Genomic DNA, 12,420 nt, shown 5'->3' with positions numbered 1-12,420 from the left:
TCTTTGACTCCAGTCACACCCTGGGCCGAAGGCGGCACTAAACTGCTGAGCCACGCAGGCTGCCCTACCTGGTTGCTTAAAAAAAAAAAAAAAAAAAAAATCTATTATTACTCTGGTGGCAAAGGGGAATGTAGAAAACATGTCGTAAGGGCAACTGTGCAAATTACCTTAAAGAGAAAGTTTTCTAACATTTGAATATGTATTACCTGAGAATCTCTGTAGTTCATTTAGTATGTTTTAGAGCCAGAACTTGCTTCTAATAGAGGAAGGATCAGATACGAAAATGAATGGCATAGAGTAGGCAAAAAGAGTTAAGTACCCAATAGTATTCTTTCTAATTGTGTTGTTTGGGTGTGGATTACAAGCAAATGTTAACCCTCCTTTATGAATATTGTGATAAAAGTTTGCTGAATATCACTTGCTGGTTTGTTTCCTATCTTTCTTCTTTCCCCTGCCCTCTTTGTCTTTTCAAGTTCAATTCATGTTGAATGTCTTGTCTTCTCTTCCCATTAAGATACAAAATACAAGAATGAAATAAAATTTTAAAAATCTTAAAATTGGTTTAAGTACTATTCATGTATTAGTCTCTTTTATGGCCTATAAGAGAAATTTAAGTGGCAGGTAGAAAATGCTCTTACCTTGATCTTAATACAGCCCTTATAAAGTACAACTGCTTTTTGTAGAAGCAATTAAGAAGGAGGTACATTTATAAAGAAATCTGTATGTTATGTGATGAAATCTTGGTATGTACAGTAAGGATTTATTTATGAGTTAGAAAATCTTTTTGGTACTGCAGGGATCCACTTGATTAAATTGAGCGATATGCCTCAGCTGTGGTTTAGAGTGTCAGTAGTTTTTTGGATACTTTCTGGCATACTCCATACACTGGTGAAATGTTAAGTGGAAGAAAATCTTCTAATTTCCAAACTGCCAACATAAAGATTTCTTCTCTCTTCTTAAGAGAGCATTAGATCAGGATTTGTAAAGTTTTTAGTGTGTGTTTTAAGTAGCTTTATATTTCCTGCTTTTTCTTTTTGACAGGAATCTTTTAGTCCGGCTATACAGCTGCACCTTGTACATCAAGCTCCATGTAATGTTCCTCCTTACCTCTCGAAGAATGAATCAAATCTTGGGGACCTCTTACTGGGCTTTCTTAAATATTATGCTACGGAATTTGAGTAAGTGAACTTCAAATTGTGTTTATTCATTTACATATGTAAATGCTGCACTTTTGGTCAGAAGCTATATTTGTTCATTTCAGTGCTATGATCTTGTGCGGAAATGTGTGGTTTATAAAACTTAGTATCTAATTAATTATTAGAAACTAAATAGATTTTATATTCCTATCTAATGAAAAATTATAGTTCAGTGAGCCCAGTTTTAGTTGATTTCAATAGTGATCCCATTTTATGTTTAGCTCCCTGTTTCCATAGTAGGACTGGAATAAATGTTTGTGTGAGCCTTGTGTAGGTGCTGTATAGTTTGAAACATCTGTTTTTAGGAAGTTAAGATTTATAGTAAAAACTACAGCTAAGATTAACTTGATACCTAAATAGTTGTGTTTGTATATAAAAACCAAGGAAAACTCCTTTCCTTTTTTCTTCTGAGGGTGTTATGTAAACAAGGAACACTAAAGTGTATAATCAGGCTGGACTTAACTGAATGTTTAAGAGAATTTTTAGTCCAGATTGAGTGAGTTAGGGATTGCTGGTCTTCTGATCAATTTTGAAAAGCTTGAAGGGGATGAGGGGAGAAGAGAAAGGACTTAGGAGTTTTACAAAGTTAGAGGAGGAGGGTACAGTAACCATTTTGAAAAGATTTGGGGAGAGGGAATCATAATAGTATTTATGATAAATAAATATTACTAGGTGAGAAAAACTGTTCCAAAGAGATTATATGTGTCATCTTATTTACATAATAGCCGTATGATATGGTATTATATCAAGTGCATTTTACCAGTGAAGCATATATAGAGGTGAAGAAACTTGCCCTAAGATCACACAGCTGCAAAATTCATACTCTTAACTATAATACCTTACTGCAGTGTTGGTATTGCCTTACTTGCTATGATGGAGTAGCTCTGAAGAAACCTGACTCAGATGTTTTGAAACATAGGGCATGAAAGAAGTAATTCCTCAAAGCAAAGCTTTCACCAGATTGTGTCTGTTTTGTTTACAGTTGGGTCTCCAGTACCTAGCCTAGTGCTGAGAGTAGGTACTTGAAAAATTCCTGCTATAAATAATTTTGAAGCAGAGGGTAAAATTATAGACATGTTGCAAAGATCCTTAAGATGACTTAAAAATTACTGAATCAAGTTAAGAAAAGGAGTAGGAAAAGTGCTGGTGCAAAGTAGTTCAATAAGAATGAAGTTATAATAATCAGCATTAAAGATGACTAGGACCAGAGTGTAAGTCCAGAGAACAAGGATGAAAAGGAAGGAGCCTTCATTCATAAGATGAGAAAAGATTTAAGACTATATGAGATATGGAACATAACAGACTATAAAGGTTATTCTAGAGTTAAGATTTATAAAATGTTGCAATAACAATAGCTGATGTTTAGTGAGTATTTACTTAGTTATTGTGAGTGATTCCTATGTATTACCTCATTTAATCCTCATAGTAACCCCTTGTGAAGCCTAGGGAATTTGTGTCCTTGAAACTTCCCCCCCATGGCAGTAGTCTCAGCTCTGATTTGAAAACCACATTCTTAATTGTTAGAATATATTGGCATCGTCTTTTTTTTTTTTAATCATAAATTTAGTGAAGTTTGCAGAGAGGGAAAATGATTCATAGAAAAAAGGTATTTTTCTGCCATGTATAGTTTAGGATTAGAGCATCGAGATACCAATGACTTGAAAGTCAGCTGTTTTGCTGGACTGAAACAAGATGGTAGATGAACAGGTTTGTGTTAGTTTCATGTTAACAGAAACTAGCTGGTTGTGCCAAATGATACTGGCTAGGATGCTGAAACTTCGAAAGAGGTTTTGAACTTTTGGATACATTTGTTATCACGATGATGCATGATTTAGGAGACATAAATCTTCTTTCATGATATAGTGCATTTGTCAAATGTATTGTTATTTCATACCAGATATCTTCATAAATTTGACTGTAGGGAACACTGCCAGGAATGTAGTCATGGCAATGAACTAGGTGCTATGCAAAGGAATTCTGGCAGCTGTTAGAAATGTTTGTAAGGATTTCTTCTAAACTTTGAGATACGCAATTAAAAATTCTCTTTACCTGAAGACAGAATTAAGTGCCTATTGAGGGATGCTTGAGTATGTGGAATAAATGTTGCAGAAATTTTGTATGGCCATTTAAAAATTACTAAGATTTTCTTATCTACTTTACTCACAGCTTTCTCCTAAACCTTACTGCTGAAAAAAATTTTTTTTAAATATTGTATTTATTCATAGAGAGAGAGGCAGGAATACAGGCAGAGGGAGAAGCAGGCTCCATGCAGGGAGCCTGGCGTGGGACTTGATCCCGGGTCTCCAAGATCACACCCCAGGCTGCAGATGGCGCTAAACTGCTGCGCCACCAATGCTGCCCGCTGCTGAAAATTCTTAAAATGAAGCTAGGCTGCTAAAACTGTACCTGGGACAGGGAACTGACCAAAAAGTAGGATCAGGTTGCTCAGAGAATCTAGGAAAAAATAAAGTCAGAATGTAATAATTTTGTATTTTAACAAAATAAAACAAAAATTTAAGTTTAAAATATCTTACAGACTCTAAGTGCTAGAGATTCTGGGAACCTTGTAAGTTTACCTATTTTGTAATTCTGTTTATTCCCTGGATATTTATTTAATCACATCCATTACTACTAGTCTTATCTCTTGAGTTAAAAATGCATACCTACATATTTGAATACATTTTTTTGAATACATTTTTTTAAGAAGGAAATTACAAAGCCCCAATTTTTCTGTCTCCTTTCTTACTCTCATTTTTCCCTCTCATTTAATTTATAGATCTGTGAGTTCCTACTACATATCAAGCTGTTTCTCTGTGCACCGGGCATATGGCAGTTAACAAAATAGGCACAAATCTTTGTCTTCATGGAGCTTACGTTGTAGTATGTATTGTAGTATGGAGAGATAGACCATAAACAAATAAAAAGTATAGTATGTTAGTATTAAGTGGAGAAAAATAAAAGCAAAAAAGGTTCTGATATATGCAGTTTTTGCAATTATAATACCTGCATTGCAATTTAATACTTAGCATGGTGAGAGAAAAGTCCCCTGGAAAGGTGACCTTTTAATAAAGACCTGTATGAGAGGAATGTGTGAGTTATGTATTTATGGAGAAGAACTTTTTAAACAAAAGGAAAAGGAGGTGCAAAGACAAAGACCCTAATGTGGGGGTTTGCCTAACATCTTCAAGGAACAGCAGAGGCCAGTGTGACTGGAAGAGAATGGAAGAAAATGCTGTCAAAGAGAATTAAGAAAGTCCATGTCATGTAGGCCATCTAATCTGGTTAATTTGGGTGACTTTGGCTTTTCCTCTGGGTGACGTGGGATACCCTGGAGAGGTTTTGGTAGAGAAATGATGTAATCTGCTTTGATTTGTCACAGGTAAGAATAGACTAAAGGGAGCCAAGAGCAGAAGGAAAGAGATTACTCAGGATATTACAATAATCTAAGAGAAAGGATGTAGCTTGGATAAAGATGGTTACAGTGGAAGTGGATAAGAAGTGGCCAGATTGCACTTGTATATTGATTTGCAACAGATTAGATGTAGCTGAGAGTCAAAAATGATTTCTAAGTTTTTGGCCCAAGCAACTGAAACAATGGAGTTGCCATTGGGTATGATGGGGAGAGCAAAGGAGGGGTGTTCTTGATTTTAAGATTTTGTACGATTGACAAAATATTTAGGTGGAGGTATTGAGTAGATAGTTGGATATACAAATCTAGAGTTCAGGAGAGAGGCATGGTTAGTGTTATATATTTGGGAGTTGTCAACAGGTAAATGGTATTTAAAGCTATGATCTGTTTGAGAAAACCAAGGAAATATAGATAGGAAAAAGGCCCAATGTTAAGGGATTTATAGGAAATACAGAAGATACAGGAATATGTTAAATGACACAGTAAAGAGAGAGAAATTCAAAATGTAGATATTCTTTGAAAAATGATCCTACTCTCTTAAAACGTCAATGCCATTAAAAAAAAATAAGTGTGAGAACTTTTCCAGGTTAAAGAGCTGAAACCATCAAATACAAGAACCTTGATTGTAATCTGATTAGGGTGGAGGAATTATGAAAGGCATTTGAGTTACTTTTAATTTCTAGATGCTGTTGGTGTTATAAAGGAAATGGCCTTATTCTTAGGAGATACATGCCAAAGAATAAAGAAATGAAGTTTCCTGATATCCACAGCTAAACAAATAGTTCGGTTCAAAACATGCACATGTACACAAGCAAATGTGTGAAATGTTAACAACTCTTGAATTGTTTTTGAGTTTTATGCATTTCAGTTTTTCTCTTTGAAAAATTTCATAATACAGGGATGCCTGGGTGGCTCAACAGTTGAGTGTCTGCCCTCGGCTCTGGTCGTTATCCCTTGGTCCTTGGAAGGAGCCTGCTTCTCCCTCTGCCTGTGTCTCTGCCTGTTTCTCTGTCTCTCTCATAGATAAATAAATAAAATCTTTAAAAAAAATTTAATAATACAAAAATGAAATAAAAATGAGGTAGGGGTAAGAAGGAACTAATTTATGTCAAAAAGGAAGGATCATCGAGATAGAAGGAAAGCCAATAGAATGTGTTGTCTTATAATCCAAAGAGGGGAAAATGTCTCAAAGGGGACGGAGTGATTATCTATGTCACATTTTTTGATAGATCAAGTACGAGATGAGAACTGAAAGCTGACCATTGGAACTTTGGTCCACATGGATGGATGCCCTGGACCCCACAGGCGGTCCAGGGCCCAGCTAGTTTCTGTTAAAAAATAGGGATAAAAAGCATCATTGGTGTGGGCCCCGAAGCAGACAGGGAAGAATTAAATACAGATAGGGTAGTGCATAGACACTAGTAAGATGTAGAGTTTATATACTCTATTGTGAATTTAAAGGTCAGCATGGTTGCTTATTTTTTCTCCATGCCATGTTGAGCTGGAGGAGAAAGGATTGAAATAGACAAAAACTTAATTATGAATGTATTTCAACCAACTAAGTTCAGTGCACCAAGAAGGGTAAGAGAGTTGAGAGGGAGATATGTAAGCAAATGATATTAATAACTGGCCATGGACAGAATATATTAAATTCAGTCTTGAAAATGTGGGCACAGGGATGCATGTAGGACATCCAGGTGGCAGTTTCTTTTTTAGATTTATTTATTTATTTATTCATGAGAGACAGAGAGGGAGAGAGGCAGAGACACAGGCAGAGGGAGAAGAAGGCTCATGCAGGGAGCCTGACATGGGACTCAATCCCAGGTCTCCAGGATCAGGCCCTGGGCTCAAGGTGGCGCCAAACCGCTGGGCCACCGGGGCTGCCCTAGGTGGCAGTTTCTAATTGTTAGTTGCAACAATTGTCCTAGAGCTTAGTAACAAGGTCAGAGCTGGAGAAAAGGATTGGGAAAGAAACTGCAGATTGTTAGAGTTTTGGAGGGTTGCTGTAGCATTAGAAGAGGATCGGAAGAGGCAGGGTCCTGATGAATGCTAGTATTTAAGGGGTTAGGGAGAAGAACGGGTCAGGCAGAAGAAAAAGCAAAACAAAACTCTGGAACTAAGCAGAATTTTCTGTTTGCTTACAAGGTTTGAAATCCCTGACAAAATTTTCTTTTTGCTTCCCAGCCCTTAATAATAAAATAAAATTATATATATTTGTTCACTTAATTTTACTAGTCTTGCTTAGTATCTATCAGTATAGCCACACCATTCAGACCTGTAATTTTGTCTTTATTTGTTGGACGTGAATTTTTGTTTGTAATGTTCCAATGTAAGCGAAGTATTTCGAAAAAAATACTTTGTCACGGAAAGAATGGCTAGAAGAGAGTTAATAGATCAGTAGTTCATTATCGTTACTGAAAAAAAGAAGCAAGCATCTTACCAATGTAGAGTTGGTAAACTCAGTTTTATATTCGAGAGATTATCATATATTATCAAATCTATTTTAGATTAAATTAAACCCTGTATCCGCTATTCTGTACCTTTCTGATACATTCCTTTTCTATAGACTGTGTCTTTTTTTATTTTTAAAGATTTGATTTATTTATTCATGAGAGATACAGAGAGAGAGAGGGAGAGACACAGGCAGAGGGAGAAACAGACAGGGAGCCTGCTGCAGAACTCGATCTCAGGACCCTGGGATCACAACCTGAGCCAAAGGCTCAATCAACCACTGAGCCACCCAGGCGTCCCTAGACTGTATCTTATTTTACATTTCAATTACTGAGCGACAATGATAGATTTTTACATGGCAACCGATTTATGGTAGAAAAATAGGTATGGGGAAGCCTGGGTGGCTCAGTCGTTGAGCGTTTGCCTTTGGCTCAAGGCGTGATCCCAGGGTCCTGGGATGGAGTCCCGCATCAGGCTCCCCAGAGGGAACCTGCTTCTTCCTCCATCTGTGTCTCTACTTCTCTCTCTGTGTTTCTCATGAATAAATAAATAAAATCTTTAAAAGAAAAAAAGGAAAAATAGGTATGATAAAAGGCTTAATTTAGAGTCTGTTTTAAAGAAAGATTTAGGGAAAATGTTTCTAAATTGCCATTTGAATTCTACATTTAAATTCACCTCTAAGGGGGATCCCTGGGTGGCTCAGTGGTTTAGTGCCTTCCTTCTGCCCAGGGTGTCATCCTGGAGTACCAGGATCAAGTCCCACATCGGGCTCCAAAACATGGAGCCTGCTTCTTCCTCTGCCTGTGTCTCTGCCTCTCTCTCTCTTTCATAAACAAATAAATAAATAAATCTAAAAAAAAAAATAATAAATTCACCTCTAAGAGTAAAAACAGTACATAAGTTATATATCAGGTTTTATGATTTCAAATATTTAATAGTTAAGTATTTAAAAGTGCTTTGAAAATGTAATAGATTGAATCAGTCTAAATAATAGTGATTTAAAATATTTTTTTCTTTATGAAGTACTTCAGATGATACAGCCACTTAAATAACTGCATTATTTGGGTTGGTTAAAGTGAATATTGGTATATTACATATGTTTCTCTGACACAATTCAGAACCAGGTATTGGCATGTGATGTAAATTCAGGGTTGGATTTCATACAAGTATGGTAGTGAGGAGAGTTCCTTTGATTTAAGAAAGTACAGATTGTAATTTAACAGCAGGATACAGTATTTCAATATTCTTAACTTGTCTGAAAGTAAAAAAAAAAAAATCAGTCTATCCCCTCCTCCCCCCCCCCTTTTTTTAAAGATTTATGGGCAGCCTGGGTGGCTCAACGGTTTAGCACCGCCTTCAGCCCAGGGCTTGATCCTGGAGATCCGGATCGAGTCCCATGTCGGGCTCCTTGCATGGAGTCTGCTTCTCCCTCTGCCTGTGTCTCTGCCTCTCTCTGTCTCTCTCTCTCTCTCTCTCTCTCCATCTCTCATGAATAAATAAGTAAAATCTTTTTTTTTTAAAAAAGATTTATTTGTTTGAGAGAGAGAGCATGAGTTAGTGGGGAAAGGGAGAAGCAGGCTCTCTGCCTGAGCCTGGAGCTCGATGTGGGGCTTGATCCCAGGATCCTGGGATCATGACCCAAGTCAAAGGTAGATGCTTAACAGACTGAACCACCCAGGAGCCCCTCAGTCTGTCCTTTTTTTTAACATAATGTTTCTAATTTTAATTTTATTACAGATTCAACTGTTCTGTAAGTTCAATGAGAAACTGTAGTCTCAGGAAAAAAGTTCATTTTATTAGTGAAATAGATCTTATATGGTATAAAGTATAATTCTACAGTAATCATGTTTGGTTCAGGCTTGTGGTTATATAATTCTCCCCTTTACATTGCTATTTTATTGTTATTATTTATTTATTAATTAATTTAAGTAATCTCTACCCCAGGGTGAGGCCTAAACTCATGATTCTGAGGTCAGGAGTTGCATATTCTACATATCCACTAAGCTAGCCAGGTGCCCCTACATTGTTATTTGTAAAAAATTTTGGAAACATTTGGACCAACAGAACACTGTACTTCTTTTCTGTTTGGAGTTTATACTAATGGAGCTGCTATACATGAAATATCTAAAACATGTTACTGTAGTTAATACTGTTTCTCTTTGATAACCCACTTAGTTTTTTAAAAGCATAAATTCTGATATGTATTCTTAAAGAACTTAAAGCTGTCTTTGCAAAGTATTTCTAAATTGTACTCATAAGAAAAAAAAATAGAAAATCATACTTTCAGTTATCAAATTTCACAAGATGCAATTTTTTTTGGCATTTTTAACATAGAGATTAATCAGTTTTCCAGCAACAAATGCCATATTGGACCCTCATTTATATTCTTAGGAATTGTTTTTATCTGATAAATAGAAGAAGGATAGAATAGTGCTAGAATTGGAAGGTCCCAAACCTTGGTCTTTCTATTGTAACTGAAATGGTGGACAAAGCTAAATATGGCTTGGAAAAAAAAGATATCAACTATTTTCCAAACTCATTTATCTCTTGCATACAACCTGAATAGTCATATGTTTTAGAATGTTCCTTGAGAAAAAGAAAATTGTACTTGTGCAGAATTATTATAATTGTAAAGAAATTTTTAAAAAACAGCATATAAGGTTAGTACATACTAAAGACTGGACAATTTACCTTTAGACATGCTGATAGAAAATTATTTTACTTGAATACAAATGTACTGTTAATAGCTACATTTGACATACAGCAATAACAGCATTTTTTTGTAGAGTATTAATTTTTCCTAAAACAGTATCTACTGGCTTCTCTTGGATAATTATAAAATTTTCTCCCAAATCACACAAATGGATATACAGTAAACAAAAATTATTTAATGATATCAGAAAGCAACACAATTTACATTTCTCTTAACAAATAAGAAATCCTTACTGAGGTGCTAACAATGAACAAAATTTTTACATTTTTTGCCTTACACTTTATTTTTCATATTACTTCATTTATTCAGTAAATATGTATTGAATGCCCACTTTGTCCTAAGCAACTATTTGAACAGTGAAAAAAATACATAAATCACCAGTATCCTGGAGCTTCCATTCTGCTTGAGGAAGACACACAATAAACAATAACATACTAAGTAAGCAAATGATTAGAAGAAGTGCTTTGGAGAAAAAAGGAGAAGGGGAAATGGGGATTGTGGGACTGAAAGTCAAGGCAAGTTTTAGTATTTTGTGAGAAAATTAGAGTGGGGCTAGGAAAAATTAAGAAAAGAGTTAACACAATTATGGTTTTCTTTTTGTAGCTGGAACAGTCAAATGATTTCAGTTCGTGAAGCCAAAGCCATTCCCAGGCCTGATGGTATTGAGTGGAGAAATAAATACATCTGTGTAGAAGGTATATTTCCCACAACTACTTATTTGCCATCCAGTTATCACTGTGGTACTGAGAATTACTTAAATCCAGTTTGTATTTCAGTTAAAAGTAATAAATGTACATTCTGCAAGTCCATTGCAGTCCATTCATTTATTCATTCATTCATACATTCATTTTTGTTGCAAGTCATTTAGTGATAAAAATTTTCCTTTTTTTCTTCCAACTTTTTATTTAAATTCCACTTAAGATATAGTGTAATATCAGTTTCAGGTGTAGAAGTTAATGATTCAGTGTTTCCATACAACACCTGCTGCTCATCACAAGCACCCTCCTTAATCCCCATCACTGTTTCACCCATCCCTCCACCCCTAGCTGGTAACAATCAATTTGTTCTCTATAGTTCGGAGTCTGTTTCATGGTTGGCCTCTCTCTTTTTTCTCCCCTCTGTGTTCGTTTGTTTTCTTAAATTCTACATATGAATAAAATCCTATAGTATTTGTCTTTCTCTAATTCTACTTAGCATAATACTCCCTAGTTCCATCCACATTGTTGCAAATGGCAAGATTTCGTTCTTTTTTTATGGCTGAGTATTTTAATTTGGAAAAGTAATTTAATTCTTCAGTTATAAAAAAATAACAAATATGAATTTACGCATTTAATCTTCTAGTTCATAATATTTGAGAAATCTTTATGCATCCATCCTGCTTGTAATTGATTGAAGCTTAATTTCATGACTTGAAGGTGGAAGAAAATACTATCTTCATGTGATGATTCTTACATTTGAGATAAAATGGGTTCTTTTAAAATTAAAATATTGATACTTAATGCAAGCTAGATTTTTATGAATAGAAATGTATTTTACTTTAAAAATTAAAGTCTCTGAAGATAATCTGTTCTCTAAAATTAATTTATATGTAGTTAAATATTTCTTGGAGTTGGTGGTAAATTGCCTTCAAGAAGCAAAATTATTCTCACAGATGCTAAGTTGAAGACTTTTGTAAACCTTGAGGTAAAAAAGAATAAAGTGTGAAGTTCCGTGTTTGTAGGAAAACATCAAGTTTAGAATATTTTAATCTTGGATTATATGCAACATCTTAAAACTTTGTGAATATGAAATTAAATTTCCTGCTTTGGTGGTTGGTTTGTTAAATTGCACAGTGGGTGTGTATTATTTTAGTTACTTGTGTTCTTTTGAATATTAACCACTTGTAAAGTGTGTGATGTGATCCAATAGCTTGGCATATGGCATTCATCTACTAAAAGAACACAGGCATACCTTGGATATATTGTGGGTTCAGTTCCAGACCATCACAATAAAGCAAATATCACAATAAAACAAGTCAAGTGAGTTTCTTGGTTTCCCAGTGCATATAAAAATTATGTTTACCCTATAATGTAGTCTATTAAGTGTACAGTAGCATTATGTCTTTTTTTTTTTATTGGTGTTCAATTTACCAACATACAGAATAACCCCCAGTGCCCGTCACCCAATCACTCCCACCCCCTGCCCTCCTCCCCTTCTACCACCCCTAGTTCGTTTCCCAGAGTTAGCAGTCTTTACGTTATGTCTCCCTTTCTGATATTTCCCACACATTTCTTCTCCCTTCCCTTATATTCCCTTTCACTATTATTTATATTCCCCACATGAATGAGAACATACAATGTTTGTCCTTCTCCGACTGACTTACTTCACTCAGCGCATTATGTCTAAAAGAATCATGTTACCTTAATTTAATAAGACTCTTATTTAAAAATGCTACCCGTTATCTGAATTTTCAATAAGTCATAATCTTTTGGGTGACGGAGAGTCTTGCCTCAATGTTGATGGCTGCTGTCTGATTGGGATGATGGTTGCTGAAGGTTGAGGTAGCTATGGTGAGTTCTTAAAATGAGACAGCAGTGAAATTTGCTATATCAGACTCTTCCTTTCACAAATAATGTCAGTAGCATGTGAGAGCATTTTTATACATAGAACTT

The 12,420-nt window shown here is 35.3% G+C and overlaps 1 protein-coding gene across 3 annotated transcripts in view; it reads left to right on the top strand.

Annotated features, from left to right (window-relative positions):
• The window catches only part of TENT2 (terminal nucleotidyltransferase 2), a 62,692-nt gene that overhangs the window by 44,223 nt on the left and 6,049 nt on the right, over positions 1-12,420 (top strand). For all 3 annotated transcript variants that reach the window (XM_025437093.3, XM_025437092.3, XM_049108338.1), the window contains exons 12-13: positions 1,042-1,178; positions 10,373-10,464. In XM_025437093.3, coding sequence (XP_025292878.1) covers positions 1,042-1,178; positions 10,373-10,464 — 229 coding nt within the window. The remainder of the gene's footprint in view (positions 1-1,041; positions 1,179-10,372; positions 10,465-12,420) is intronic.

The sequence above is a fragment of the Canis lupus genome, chromosome 3, assembly GCF_003254725.2.
Source record: "Canis lupus dingo isolate Sandy chromosome 3, ASM325472v2, whole genome shotgun sequence".
Classification (NCBI taxonomy): Eukaryota; Metazoa; Chordata; class Mammalia; order Carnivora; family Canidae; genus Canis; species Canis lupus.
This window is presented reverse-complemented; position numbering and strand designations above follow the sequence as displayed.